Source organism: Pelobates fuscus, chromosome 2 (genome assembly GCF_036172605.1).
Source record: "Pelobates fuscus isolate aPelFus1 chromosome 2, aPelFus1.pri, whole genome shotgun sequence".
Taxonomy (NCBI): domain Eukaryota; kingdom Metazoa; phylum Chordata; class Amphibia; order Anura; family Pelobatidae; genus Pelobates; species Pelobates fuscus.
The window spans coordinates 951,741-966,405 of record NC_086318.1 but is presented as its reverse complement, the minus strand read 5'-3'; the positions used below and the strand labels follow the sequence as shown (position 1 = coordinate 966,405).

At 45.8% G+C, this 14,665-nt stretch overlaps 1 protein-coding gene across 1 annotated transcript in view; it reads right to left on the bottom strand.

The window, feature by feature from the left end:
• The window catches only part of EMILIN1 (elastin microfibril interfacer 1), a 112,943-nt gene extending 100,689 nt beyond the window's left edge, over nucleotides 1–12,254 (bottom strand). The window contains exon 1 of the mRNA XM_063441830.1: nucleotides 11,122–12,254. Within this exon, the coding sequence (XP_063297900.1) occupies nucleotides 11,122–11,276 (155 nt within the window). The 5' untranslated portion in view covers nucleotides 11,277–12,254. The remainder of the gene's footprint in view (nucleotides 1–11,121) is intronic.
• Nucleotides 12,255–14,665: the final 2,411 nt, after the last annotated feature.

Genomic DNA, 14,665 nt, shown 5'->3' with positions numbered 1-14,665 from the left:
CATGGGCCCCCCTGGAACACGTATAATAAATAACCAGGACGGCAGCCTGTGGCCCGGAACACGTATAATATATAAACAGGACAGCAGCCTGTGGCCCGGAACACGTATAATATATAAACAGGACGGCAGCCTGGGCACCGGAACACGTATAATATATAAACAGGACGGCAGCCTGGGCCCCGGAACACGTACAATATATAAACAGGACGGCTGCATGGGCCTCGGAACACGTATAATATATAAACAGGACGGCAGCCTGTAGCCCGGAACACTTATAACATATAAACAGGACTGCAGCCTGGGCACCGGAACACTTATAATATATAAACAGGAAGGCAGCCTGTGGCCCGGAACACGTATAATATATAAACAGGACGGCAGCCTGGGCACAGGAACACGTTCCATATATAAACAGGACGGCTGCATAGGCCCCGGAACACGTATAATATATAAACAGGACGGCAGCCTGGGCACCGGAACACTATAATATATAAACAGGACGGCAGCCTGGGCACCGGAACACTATAATATATAAACAGGACGGCAGCCTGGGCACCGGAACACGTATAATATATAAACAGGATGGCAGCCTGGGCCCCGGAACACGTACAATATATAAACAGGACGGCTACATGGGCCCCGGAACACAAATAAAATATAAACAGGACGGCAGCCTGTGGCCCGGAACACGTATATAATATATAAACAGGACAGCTGCATGGGCCCGGAAAACGTATAATATATAAACAGGACGGCAGCCTGGACCCCGGAACACGTACAATATATAAACAGGAAGGCAGCATGGGCCCCGGAACACGTATAATATATAAACAGGACGGCAGCCTGGGCACCGGAACACGTATAATATATAAACAGGACGGCTGCATGGGCCCCGGAACATGTACAATATATAAACAGGACGGCAGCTTGGGCCCCATAACCTGTATAACATATAAACAGGACGGCAGCCTGGACCCCGGAACACGTATAATATATAAACAGGACGGCAGCCTGGGCCCCGGAACACGTATAATATATATACAGGACGGCAGCCTGGGCAATGGAACACGTATAATATATAAACAGGACGGCTGCATGGGCCCCGGAACATGTACAATATATAAACAGGACGGCAGCTTGGGCCCCATAACCCGTATAACATATAAACAGGACGGCAGCCTGGACCCCGGAACACGTATAATATATAAACAGGACGGCAGCCTGTGGCCCGGAACACTTATAATATATAAACAGGACGGCAGCCTGGGCACCGGAACACGTATAATATATAAACAGGACGGCAGCCTGGGCCCCGGAACACGTACAATATATAAACAGGACGGCTGCATGGGCCCCAGAACACGTATAATAAATAAACAGGATGGCAGCCTGGGCCCGGAACACGTATAATATATAAACAGGACGGCAGCCTGGGCACCGGAACACGTATAATATATAAACAGGACGGCAGCCTGGGCACCGGAACACGTATAATATATAAACAGGACGGCAGCCTGGGCACCGGAACACGTATAATATATAAACATGATGGCAGCCTGGGCCCCGGAACACGTACAATATATAAACAGGACGGCTGCATGGGCCCCGGAACACGTATAATATATAAACAGGACGGCAGCCTGGGCACCGGAACACGTATAATATATAAACAGGACGGCTGCATGGGCCCCGGAACATGTACAATATATAAACAGGACGGCAGCTTGGGCCCCATAACCCGTATAACATATAAACAGGACGGCAGCCTGGACCCCGGAACACGTATAATATATAAACAGGACGGCAGCCTGGGCCCCGGAACACGTATAATATATAAACAGGACGGCAGCCTGGGCACCGGAACACGTATAATATATAAACAGGACGGCTGCATGGGCCCCGGAACATGTACAATATATAAACAGAATGGCAGCCTGGGCACCGGAACACGTACAATATATAAACAGGACGGCAGCCTGTGGCCCGGAACACTTATAACATATAAACAGGACGGCAGCCTGGGCACCGGAACACTTATAACATATAAACAGGAAGGCAGCCTGTGGCCTGGAACACGTATAATATATAAACAGGACGGCAGCCTGGGCCCCGGAACACGTACAATATATAAACAGGACGGCTGCATGGGCCCCGGAACACTTATAACATATAAACAGGACGGCAGCCTGGGCACCGGAACACGTATAATATATGAACAGGACGGCAGCCTGTGCACCGGAACACGTATAATATATAAACAGGACGGCAGCCTGGGCACCGGAACACGTATAATATATAAACAGGACGGCTGCATGGGCCCCGGAACACGTATAATATATAAACAGGATGGCAGCCTGGGCACCGGAACACGTATAATATATGAACAGGACGGCAGCCTGTGCACCGGAACACGTATAATATATAAACAGGACGGCAGCATGGGCACCGGAACACGTATAATATATAAACAGGACGGCAGCCTGGGCACCGGAACACGTATAATATATAAACATGATGGCAGCCTGGGCCCCGGAACACGTACAATATATAAACAGGACTGCAGCCTGGGCACCGGAACACGTATAATATATAAACAGGACGGCTGCATGGGCCCCGGAACATGTACAATATATAAACAGGACGGCAGCTTGGGCCCCATAACCCGTATAACATATAAACAGGACAGCCTGGGCACCGGAACACGTATAATATATAAACATGATGGCAGCCTGGGCCCCAGAACACGTACAATATATAAACAGGACGGCTGCATGGGCCCCGGAACACGTATAATATATAAACAGGACGGCAGCCTGGGCACCGGAACACGTATAATATATAAACAGGACGGCAGCCTGGGCACCGGAACACGTATAATATATAAACAGGACGGCTGCATGGGCCCTGGAACACGTACAATATATAAACAGGACGGCAGCCTGTGGCCCGGAACACGTATAATATATAAACAGGATGGCAGCCTGGGCCCCGGAACACGTACAATATATAAACAGGACGGCTGCATGGGCCCCGGAACACGAATAATATATAATCAGGACGGCAGCCTGTGGCCCGGAACACGTATAATATAATATATAAACAGGACGGCAGCCTGTGCACCCGAACACGTACAATATATAAACAGGACGGCTGCATGGGCCCCGGAACACGAATAATATATAAACAGGACGGCTGCATGGGCCCCGGAACACGAATAATATATAAACAGGATGGCTGCATGGGCCCCGGAACACATATAATATATAAACAGGACGGCAGCCATAGGCATGCGCACGGGGTGTGCCGGGTGTGCCTGGGCACAACCTAATCCCCACGGCACGCCTATGTATTGAGACTGGCAGGGGAGATCTCAGGATCCCCCCTGTCGGTCCATGCAGAGCCGGCGCTATCCGAGCGCCGGCTCTGCTCTCAGCCTCCCCTCACCGGCTCACAGGCATGGAGGGAGGCAGTAGAGGACCCGGGAGCTATTGCCAGCAGCTCCGCCGGATTCCTCTCGCGAGATCTGAGCGTTGCTGCGGCAACGCTCAGATCTCGCGTGAGTGAACTCTAGCCCTGCGGGGCTAGAGTTCACTCTCCACTGGACCACCAGGGATGGATGGCAGCAGCAGCAGGATCCCCCCTCCCATGCATAAGGTAAGAAGGGAGGGGGGATAACTGATCTGCCCCCACCTCCACTGGACCACCAGGGAAGGCAGCAAGGAAGGATCCCCCCTCCCTACATAAAGTAATAAGGGAGGGGGAATATTAAGTAATGTACCCCCACCTCCACCCCCCACAATCACCCACACACATACAGCACACACATACACAGTACCCACACACATACACAGCACACATACATACATACACAGCACCCACACACAGCATACATACACAGCACCCACACACATACACAGCACCCACATACATACACAGCACCCACATACATACACAGCACACACACACATACACAGCACACACACACATACACAGCACCCACAGACATACACAGTACACACACAGCACACACACACATACACAGCACCCACAGACATACACAGTACACACACAGCACACACAGACATACACAGCACCCACAGACATACAGCACCCACACACATATACAGCACCCACAGACATACACAGCACCCACAGACATACACAGCACCCACACACATACACATCACCCACACACATATAACACCCACACACACATACAGCACCCCCACACACTGCACCCTCACAAACATACAGCACCCTCACACACATTACACAAACAGCACCCTCACACTCACGCAGCACACTAACAGTACCCTCACAAACACAAACAGGACCCTAACAAACACACACAGTACATTTACAGCACCCTGACAAGTGCGCACACACACACACAAACAGCACCCTGACACACAGTACATTCACAGCACCCTCACAAGCACGCACACACAAACACCCTCACCCACATAGTACACTACCAGCACCCTCACACACACATCACACTAACAGCACCCTCACACAGCACACACACACAGCTTTGTGTGTGTATGTGTGTATATATATATATATATACATATATACATACATATACATATATATACGCCGTGTGTGCTTGTGCTTTAGGCTGCGCACGCCTATGACAGCAGCCTGGGCCCGGAACACGTACAATATATAAACAGGACGGCAGCCTGGGCACCGGAACACGTATAATATATAAACAGGATGGCAGCCTGGGCACCGGAACACGTATAATAAATAAACAGGACGGCAGCCTGGGCACCGGAACACGTACAATATATAAACAGGACGGCAGCCTGGGCCCCGTAACACGTATAATATATAAACAGGACGGCAGCCTGGGCCCCGGAACACGTACAATATATAAACAGGACGGCTGCTTGGGCCCCGGAACACGTACAATATATAAACAGGACGGCAGCCTGGGCACCGGAACACGTATATTATATAAACAGGACGGCAGCCTGGGCCCAGGAACACGTATAATATATAAACAGGACGGCATCCTGGGCCCCGGAACACGTATAATATATAAACAGGACGGCAGCCTGGGCCCCGGAACACGTATAATATATAAACAGGACGGCAGCCTGGGCACCGGAACACGTATGATATATAAACAGGACGGCAGCCTGGGCCCCGGAACACGTATAATATATAAACAGGACGGCAGCCTGGGCACCGGAACACGTATGATATATGGCAGCCTGGGCCCTGGAACATGTATGATATTTAAACAGGACGGCAGCCTGTCCCCCGGAACATGTATGATATTTAAACAGGACGGCAGCCTGTGGCCCGGAACATGTATGATATATAAACAGGATAGCAGCCTGTGCCCCGGAACATGTATGATATATAAACAGGATAGCCGCCTGTGCCCCGGAACATGTATGATATATAAACAGGATGGCAGCCTGTGCCCCGGAACATCTATAATATATACACAGGATGGCAGCCTGTGCCCCGGAAAATCTATAATATGTAAACAGGATGGCAGCCTGTGCTCCGGAACATGTATGATATTTAAACAGGATGGCAACCTGCAGCCTGGGCTTCGGAAGATGTATAACATATAATAATCTATGTGTAATTTAATAGTTAATAAAATGGCGAATATGCCCCATAATGTTCCTTTGCCGTGTTTTAAATATTATAAAATTCTGTTTCTGAGAAAGATCACGGCGTATCGGACTTTGCCATTTACTGTGTTTCGTGGTTTGCCAGGCTGTGGCTTTCTAAGACAGATGTAGTCAGTAGCCCACAAGCCATGCATATTAACCCCTTCCCTCTCACTGACAATCTGTGTTAGGAAGTTAGTGTCTCCATATTAACCCCTTCCCTCTCACTGACAATCTGTGTTAGGAAGTTAGTGTCTCCATATTAACCCCTTCTCCCTCACTGCCAATCTGTGTGTTAGGAAGTTAGTGTCTCCATATTAACCCCGTCTCCCTCACTGACAATCTGTGTGTTAGGAAGTTAGTGTCTCCATATTAACCCCTTCTCCCTCACTGACAATCTGTGTGTTAGGAAGTTAGTGCGTGCATATTAACCCCGTCTCCCTCACTGACAATCTGTGTGTTAGGAAGTTAGTGTCTCCATATTAACCCCGTCTCCCTCACTGACAATCTGTGTGTTAGGAAGTTAGTGTCTCCATATTAACCCCGTCTCCCTCACTGACAATCTGTGTGTTAGGAAGTTAGTGTCTCCATATTAACCCCGTCTCCCTCACTGACAATCTGTGTGTTCGGAAGTTAGTGTCTCCATATTAACCCCGTCTCCCTCACTGACAATCTGTGTTACGAAGTTAGTGACTCCATATTAACCCCTTCCCTCTCACTGACAATCTGAGTGTTAGGAAGTTAGTGTCTCCATATGAACCCCTTCTCCCTCACTGACAATCTGTGTGTTAGGAAGTTAGTGTCTCCATATGAACCCCTTCTCCCTCACTGACAATCTGTGTGTTAGGAAGTTAGTGCGTGCATATTAACCCCTTCTCCCTCACTGACAATCTGTGAGTTAGGAAGTTAGTGTCTCCATATTAACCCCTTCCCTCTCACTGACAATCTGAGTGTTAGGAAGTTCGTGTTTGCATTTTGCATTTTCGTGTTTGACAATCAGTGTCTCTATATTAACCTCTTCCCTCTCACTGACAATTTGAGTGTTAGGAAGTTAGTGTCCCCATATTAACCTCTTCCCACTCACAGACAATCTGAGTGTTAGGAAGTTAGTGTCTCCATATTAACCCCTTCTCCCTAACTGACAATCTGTGTGTTGGGAAGTTATTGTCTTGATATTAACCCCTTTCCTCTCACTGACAATATGCATGTCATTAAGTTAGTATCTCCATATGAACCCATTCCTTCTCACTGGCAATTTGTGTGTTAGGCAGTTAGTGTCTCCATATTAACCTCTTCCCTCTCACTGACAATCTGTGTGTTAGAAGTCAGTGTCTCCATATTAACCCCTTCACTCTCACTGACAATCTGTTTGTTAGGAAGTTAGTGTGTAAATATTAACCCCTTCCCTCTCACTGACAATATGTGTGTTAGGATGTTATTGTGTGCATATTAACCCCTTCCCTCTCACTGACAATCTGAGTGTTAGGAAGTTAATGTCTCCATATTAACCCCTTCCCTCTCACTGACAATATGTGTGTTAGGAAGTTAGTGTCTCCATATTAACCCCTTCCCTCTCACTGACAATCTGTGTTGGGAAGTTAGTGTGTGAATATTAACCCCTTCCCTCTCACTGTCAATATGTGTGTTAGGATGTCAGTGTGTGCATATTAACCACTTCCCTCTCACTGACAATCTGAGTGTTAGCAAGTTAATGTCTCCATATTAACCTCATCCCTCTCACTGACAATCTGTGTGTTGGGAAGTTATTGTCTCCATATTAACCCCTTCCCTCTCGCGGACAATATCCGTGTTAGGAAGTTAGTGTTTGCATATTAACCCCTTCCCTCTGACTGACAATCTGTGTGTTAATAAGTTAGTGTCTCCATATTAACCCTTTCCCTCTCACTGACAATATGCACGTTATTAAGTTAGTATCTCCATTTGAACCCATTCCTTCTCACTGGCAATTTGTGTGTTGGGAAGTTAGTGTCTCCATATTAACCCCTTCCCTCTCACTGACAATATGCATGTTATTAAGTTAGTATCTCCATTTGAACCCATTCATTCTCACTGTCAATTTGTGTGTTAGGCAGTTAGTGTCTCCATATTAACCTCTTCCCTCTCACTGACAATCTGTGAGTTAGGAAGTTAGTGTCTCCATATTAACCCTCTCACTGACAATCTGTGTGTTGGGAAGTTATTGTCTCCATATTAACCCCTTCCCTCTCACTGACAATATGTGCATTAGGAAGTTAGTGCCCACATATTAACCCCTTCCTTCTGACTGACAATCTGTGTGTTAAGTTACTGTCTCCATATTAACCCCTTCCCTCTCACTGACAATATGTGCATTAGGAAGTTAGTGCCCACATATTAACCCCTTCCTTCTGACTGACAATCTGTGTGTTAAGTTACTGTCTCCATATTAACCCCTTCCCTCTCACTGACAATCTGTTTGTTAGGAAGTTAGTGTCTCCATATTAACCCCTTCCCTCTCACTGATAATCTCTGTGTTAGGAAGGTAGTGCCTCCATATTAACCCCTTCTGACAATCTGTGTTGGGAAGTTAGTGTGTGCATATTAACCCCTTCCCTCTCACTGACAATCTGAGTGTTGGGAAGTTATTGTCTCCATATTAACCCCTTCCCTCTCACTGACAATATCTGCATTAGGAAGCTAGTGCCCACATATTAACCCCTTCCCTCTGACTGACAATCTGTGTGTTAATAAGTTAGTGTCTCCATATTAACCCCTTTCCTCTCACTGACAATATGCACGTTATTAAGTTAGTATCTCCATATGAACCCATTCCTTCTCATTGGCAATTTGTGTGTTAGGCAGTTAGTGTCTCCATATTAACCTCTTCCCTCTCACTGACAATCTGTGTGTTGGTAAGTTAGTGTCTCCATATTAACCTCTTCCCTCTCACTGACAATCTGTGTGTTAGGAAGTTAGTGTTTCCATATTAACCCCTCCCCTCTCACTGACAATCTGAGTGTTAGGAAGATAGTGTCTCCAAATTAACCCCTTCCCTCTCACTGACAATCTACATATTATTAAGTTAGTGTCTCCATATTAACCCCTTCTCCCTCACTGACAATCTGTGTTGGGAAGTTAGTGTGTGAATATTAACCCCTTCCCTCTCACTGACAATCTGTGTGTTGGGAAGTTATTGTCTCCATATTAACCCCTTCCCTCTCACTGACAATATCCGTGTTAGGAAGTTAGTGTTTGCATATTAACCCCTTCCCTCTCACTGACAATATGTGCATTAGGAAGTTGGTGCCCACATATTAACCCCTTCCCTCTGACTGACAATATGCATGTTATTAAGTTAGTATCTCCATATGAACCCATTCATTCTCACTGGCAATTTGTGTGTTAGTCAGTTAGTGTCTCCATATTAACCCCTTCCCTCTCACTCACAATCTGTGTGTTAGGAAGTTAGTGTCTCCATATTAACCCCTTCTCACTCACTGGCAATCTGTGTGTTAGGAAGTTAGTGCGTGCATATTAACCCCTTCTCCCTCACTGACAATCTGTGAGTTAGGAAGTTAGTGTCTCCATATTAACCCCTTCCCTCTCACTGACAATATGCATGTCATTAAGTTAGTATCTCCATATGAACCCATTCCTTCTCACTGGCAATTTGTGTGTTAGGCAGTTAGTGTCTCCATATTAACCTCTTCCCTCTCACTGACAATATGTGCATTCGGAAGTTAGTGTTTGCATATTAACCCCTTCCCTCTCACTGACAATATGTGCATTAGGAAGTTAGTGCCCACATATTAACCCCTTCCCTCTCACTGACAATTTGTGTGTTAGTCAGTTAGTGTCGCCATATTAACCCCTTCCCTCTCACTGACAATCTGTGTATTCCCAGTTATTACTATCTATTTCTATATTACAGCATATCCCACTTATTGTATCCCTATATTACCGCGTTACCCAGTTATTGCTATCTCTATATTACCGCGTTACCCAGTTATTGCTATCTCTATATTACAGCGTATCCCAGTTATTACTATCTCTATATTACAGCGTATCCCAGTTATTGCTATCTCTATATTACAGCGTATCCCAGTTATTACTATCTCTATATTACAGCGTATCCCAGTTATTACTATCTCTATATTACAGCGTATCCCAGTTATTACTATCTCTATATTACAGCGTATCCCAGTTATTACTATCTCTATATTACAGCGTATCCCAGTTATTGCTATCTCTATATTACAGCGTATCCCAGTTATTGCTATCTCTATATTACAGCGTATCCCAGTTATTGCTATCTCTATATTACAGCGTATCCCAGTTATTACTATCTCTATATTACAGCGTATCCCAGTTATTACTATCTCTATATTAGATCGTATCCCAGTTATTACTATCTCTATATTACAGCGTATCCCAGTTATTGCTATCTCTATATTACAGCGTATCCCAGTTATTACTATCTCTATATTAGATCGTATCCCAGTTATTACTATCTCTATATTACAGCGTATCCCAGTTATTACTATCTCTATATTACAGCGTATCCCAGTTATTACTATCTCTATATTAGATCGTATCCCAGTTATTACTATCTCTATATTACAGCGTATCCCAGTTATTACTATCTCTATATTACAGCGTATCCCAGTTATTGCTATCTCTATATTACAGCGTATCCCAGTTATTACTATCTCTATATTACAGCGTATCCCAGTTATTGCTATCTCTATATTACAGCGTATCCCAGTTATTGCTATCTCTATATTACAGCGTATCCCAGTTATTGCTATCTCTATATTACAGCGTATCCCAGTTACTGCTATCTCTATATTACAGCGTATCCCAGTTATTGCTATCTCTATATTACAGCGTATCCCAGTTATTGCTATCTCTATATTACAGCGTATCCCAGTTATTGCTATCTCTATATTACAGCGTATCCCAGTTATTACTATCTCTATATTACAGCGTATCCCAGTTATTACTATCTCTATATTACAGCGTATCCCAGTTATTGCTATCTCTATATTACAGCGTATCCCAGTTATTGCTATCTCTATATTACAGCGTATCCCAGTTATTGCTATCTCTATATTACAGCGTATCCCAGTTATTGCTATCTCTATATTACAGCGTATCCCAGTTATTGCTATCTCTATATTACAGCGTATCCCAGTTATTACTATCTCTATATTACAGCGGATCCCAGTTATTGCTATCTCTATATTACAGCGTATCCCAGTTATTACTATCTCTATATTACAGCGTATCCCAGTTATTACTATCTCTATATTACAGCGTATCCCAGTTATTACTATCTCTATATTACAGCGTATCCCAGTTATTGCTATCTCTATATTACAGCGTATCCCAGTTATTGCTATCTCTATATTACAGCGTATCCCAGTTACTGCTATCTCTATATTAGAGTGTATTCTAGTTGTTGTATTGTATGACCTTAACTTGGACCCTTTTTGTGGCTACTTACCTGTGTCTGCTTGCTGCCCTTAGTCCATGTTGTGACTGTGTGGTCGATCCTCCTGTGTACAGGTTGTATCGTGGAGGGTAGTTAGTGGCATTTGATATCTCCATATTGAGGGTGAATAGGGAAGTGAGAATGATCCACACACTCTTGCCCATCATTCTGTGTTTTCCGGGTAACTCCTGATGGTGGGACTGTCCTGCAGTATGGGCGACTAATAGAATGCGGCGGGACTTTGTCACCTGGACATTTCCCAATGTAACAACCAGAACCCCACTAAAATCATTGAGCAAAGCCCTGCTCTAGCAGTAGGATTCTTGGAAGTTTGTTTGAACCAAACCCTCTCCGTGCAGCGGTTTTTAAATGTTAATCCCCTGATGTTAGATCTCCATGTGGATCTTATCCACCATATATCCTGTTGAAATTACTCAACCCTTTCTTATCCTTGTGAGAGCATTGGTTCTCTGAATAGTGAAACTATAGACCCTTCTGTTCAAAGCAATTCATTTGTCCTTTCCAGATGTGAGACCCTAGACTGCGTAGGTTTTGAGGTGTGACTTGCAGAATGTTTAATCCATAGCCCTGGTCTGATGTAGGCTCCGTACTCCTGTCCTATTCCTGATGTTATTCCCGTTACTAACACGATAATCTTGTCCTCTTCCAGATGTTAACCCAGTTGTTATATCTCGGTACTCTTGTCCTCTTCCAGATGTTAACCCAGTTGCTATATTCCGGTACTCTTGTCCTCTTCCAGATGTTAACCCAATTGTTATACCAGAGTTCTCCTAAAAGGTCTTTCTTTCAGACAGACTGGGGAATCCAGATGCTTATTGCGTGATCTCACAGCTCGGAGCAGTCTCTTTCTCCTTCACATTAAACATATCCTCTTCTGATCCCTCATCTGCTTGAACTCTCTCTGATAGAGGAGTTAAATCGAGACATCACTAAATATGGTGCAGTCACATCTAGCTGAATGTCCTATCAAACGTCCCCCCAAAATTCCACGAGATGGGGCTTGTCCTTCTCTGCCACTGCAGCTCTCCTGCCTGGAAGAAACTTCTCCCTCTGTCAGAGAACTTCTTTATTCTGGCCCTCAGCCCCCTCCCCTCCTTAATATGTTCCCCTCCAAGCCTCTCAGACAGCCCACTGCTGCCAGCATCCACCAAAGGAATGGGAGAATCAACCCCCCACAGCCAAAAAAACTGACCAAACCAGGGGAGGAGAGACAGAAGAGAGGAAAAGTGAAGGGGGGGGGGGGGGGAGGTGAGACCAGGAAAAGGAAATAAAAAGAGAGGGAGAGGGAAGAGACAGGAGAAGAGTGTGGGACAGGATGAGAGGGAGAGACAGAATATTGAGTATAGGACAGGAGGAGACTTTATTAGACAGGAGAAGACTTGAAATAATTGGTTTAGGCTGTAGGGTGATGGGATGATAGAGTGACAGGGTGAAAGGGTGACAGAATGATGAGGCAAAGAGATGATTGGGTTAATGCAATAATGGTGTGATGGGATGATCGGGTATTGGGATAATGGGATCAGAGGGTGATGAGATGAAAGGGTGACGGGATGAGCGTAATAGGATTAGGTGGTGATGGGATGACTGGATAATGGGGTGAGGAGTGGATGGGGTGATGGGGTGAGAAGGTGATAGGATAATGAGGCGACAGGATGGTTGGGTTACGGGGTGAGAGGGTGATGGGATAATGGGGTGACGGGATAATTGGGTGACGTGGTGAGAGGGTGACGGGATAATGGGATGACGGGGTGATGGGAGCTCAGGGAACAATATCCTTATGGTCTCTCATTGACAGTGTAGAGTCAGCAGTGTAGAGCTGCTGATTGCTGATATCTGAAACAAAGGTTCCAGTAAATTAGTTTGTTGTATTACAGGAAATGTCTCCTTAATTAACAAGATAGACAGCATCCTAACTGCTCTTTAATCCTGTCCTCCCCTCCCCAATGTGCTCTATCCAAAATTTTAAAACATTTCCAAATCCTGGACCACCCGTGTCACAACGTCCCTGCACTTCATGCTTTCTACTCTCTTATAACTTGGGTGCAATTCTATTGGGCAATATTGGGGCCCTTCATAGTGAATAACTTGGAGCCAGTGTATGGAGCATATGGTCCGCGCTTTCCAGGTCAGCCATCACTTGGACATGACTATATAGTAGGGGCGTCCCAGGTCAGCCATCACTTGGACATGTCTATATGGTAGGGGCATCCCAGGTCAGCCATCACTTGGACATGTCTGTATGGTAGGGGCGTCCCAGGTCAGCCATCAATTGGACATGTTTGTATGGTAGGGGCGTCCCAGGTCAGCCATCACTTGGACATGTCTGTATGGTAGGGGCGTCCCAGGTCAGCCATCACTTGGACATGTCTGTATGGTAGGGGCGTCCCAGGTCAGCCATCACTTGGACATGTCTGTATGGTAGGGGCGTCCCAGGTCAGCCATCAATTGGACATGTCTGTATGGTAGGGGCGTCCCAGGTCAGCCATCACTTGGACATGTCTGTATGGTAGGGGCGTCCCAGGTCAGCCATCACTTGGACATGTCTGTATGGTAGGGGCGTCCCAGGTCAGCCATCACTTGGACATGTCTGTATGGTAGGGGCGTCCCAGGTCAGCCATCACTTGGACATGTCTGTATGGTCGGGGCGTCCCAGGTCAGCCATCACTTGGACATGTCTGTATGGTATGAGTGTCCCAGGTCAGCCATCACTCGGACATGTCTGTATGGTAGGGGGCGTCCCAAGTCATCCATCACTCGGACATGTCTTTATTGTAGGGGCGTCCCAGGTCATCCATCACTCGGACATGTCTGTATGGTAGGGGTGTCCCAGGTCTGCTATCAACCTCTACAACCTCCTTCTACAATTCCACCCTCTCCTCTCAACTAGACATCATGGCATTTAAGCGCAGAAAGTTCCCCCAACAACAACCTTGGCACACCAAGCTGACTCGATACCTCCTAAAATGCTCCAGAACTTCTGAACGCTGTTAGAGAAAGTCTCACTGTGCATCTGACTTTCTCCACTATAAATTTATGCTGCACTCATACCGCTTGGCTCTTTTCTCTGCAAAAGTAAATTACTTCAATACCCTCATAACCACACTCTCCCTCGAACCAAAATGACTATTTCACTCTCTTATTCGCCCTATTGTTCCTCCTCCACCTACTAACTTGACCGCCTCAGACTTTGCAACTCACTTCACTGACAAGATCTCTACAATCAGGGAAGATATCTCTCATCTTTCTTCTTCCCCTTACAATACTTCCCCTAACCTCACTCCCCCTGATGTTCTATATTCATTTACACCCGCTACAGTGGATGAGGTTTCTGCTCTGCTCCAGTCCTCCCACCCCATCACCTGCTCTCTAGATATAATTCCCTCTCATCTCATCCATACTCCGTCTTCTTCTCTTTCTCTACCTCTCACAAAAATTCTCAAGCTCTCTCTCTCCTCTGGCATATTTCCATCACCCTTCAAACATACAACTGTAACCCCAATTCTAAAGAAGTCCAACTTTGACCCTAACTCCCCGT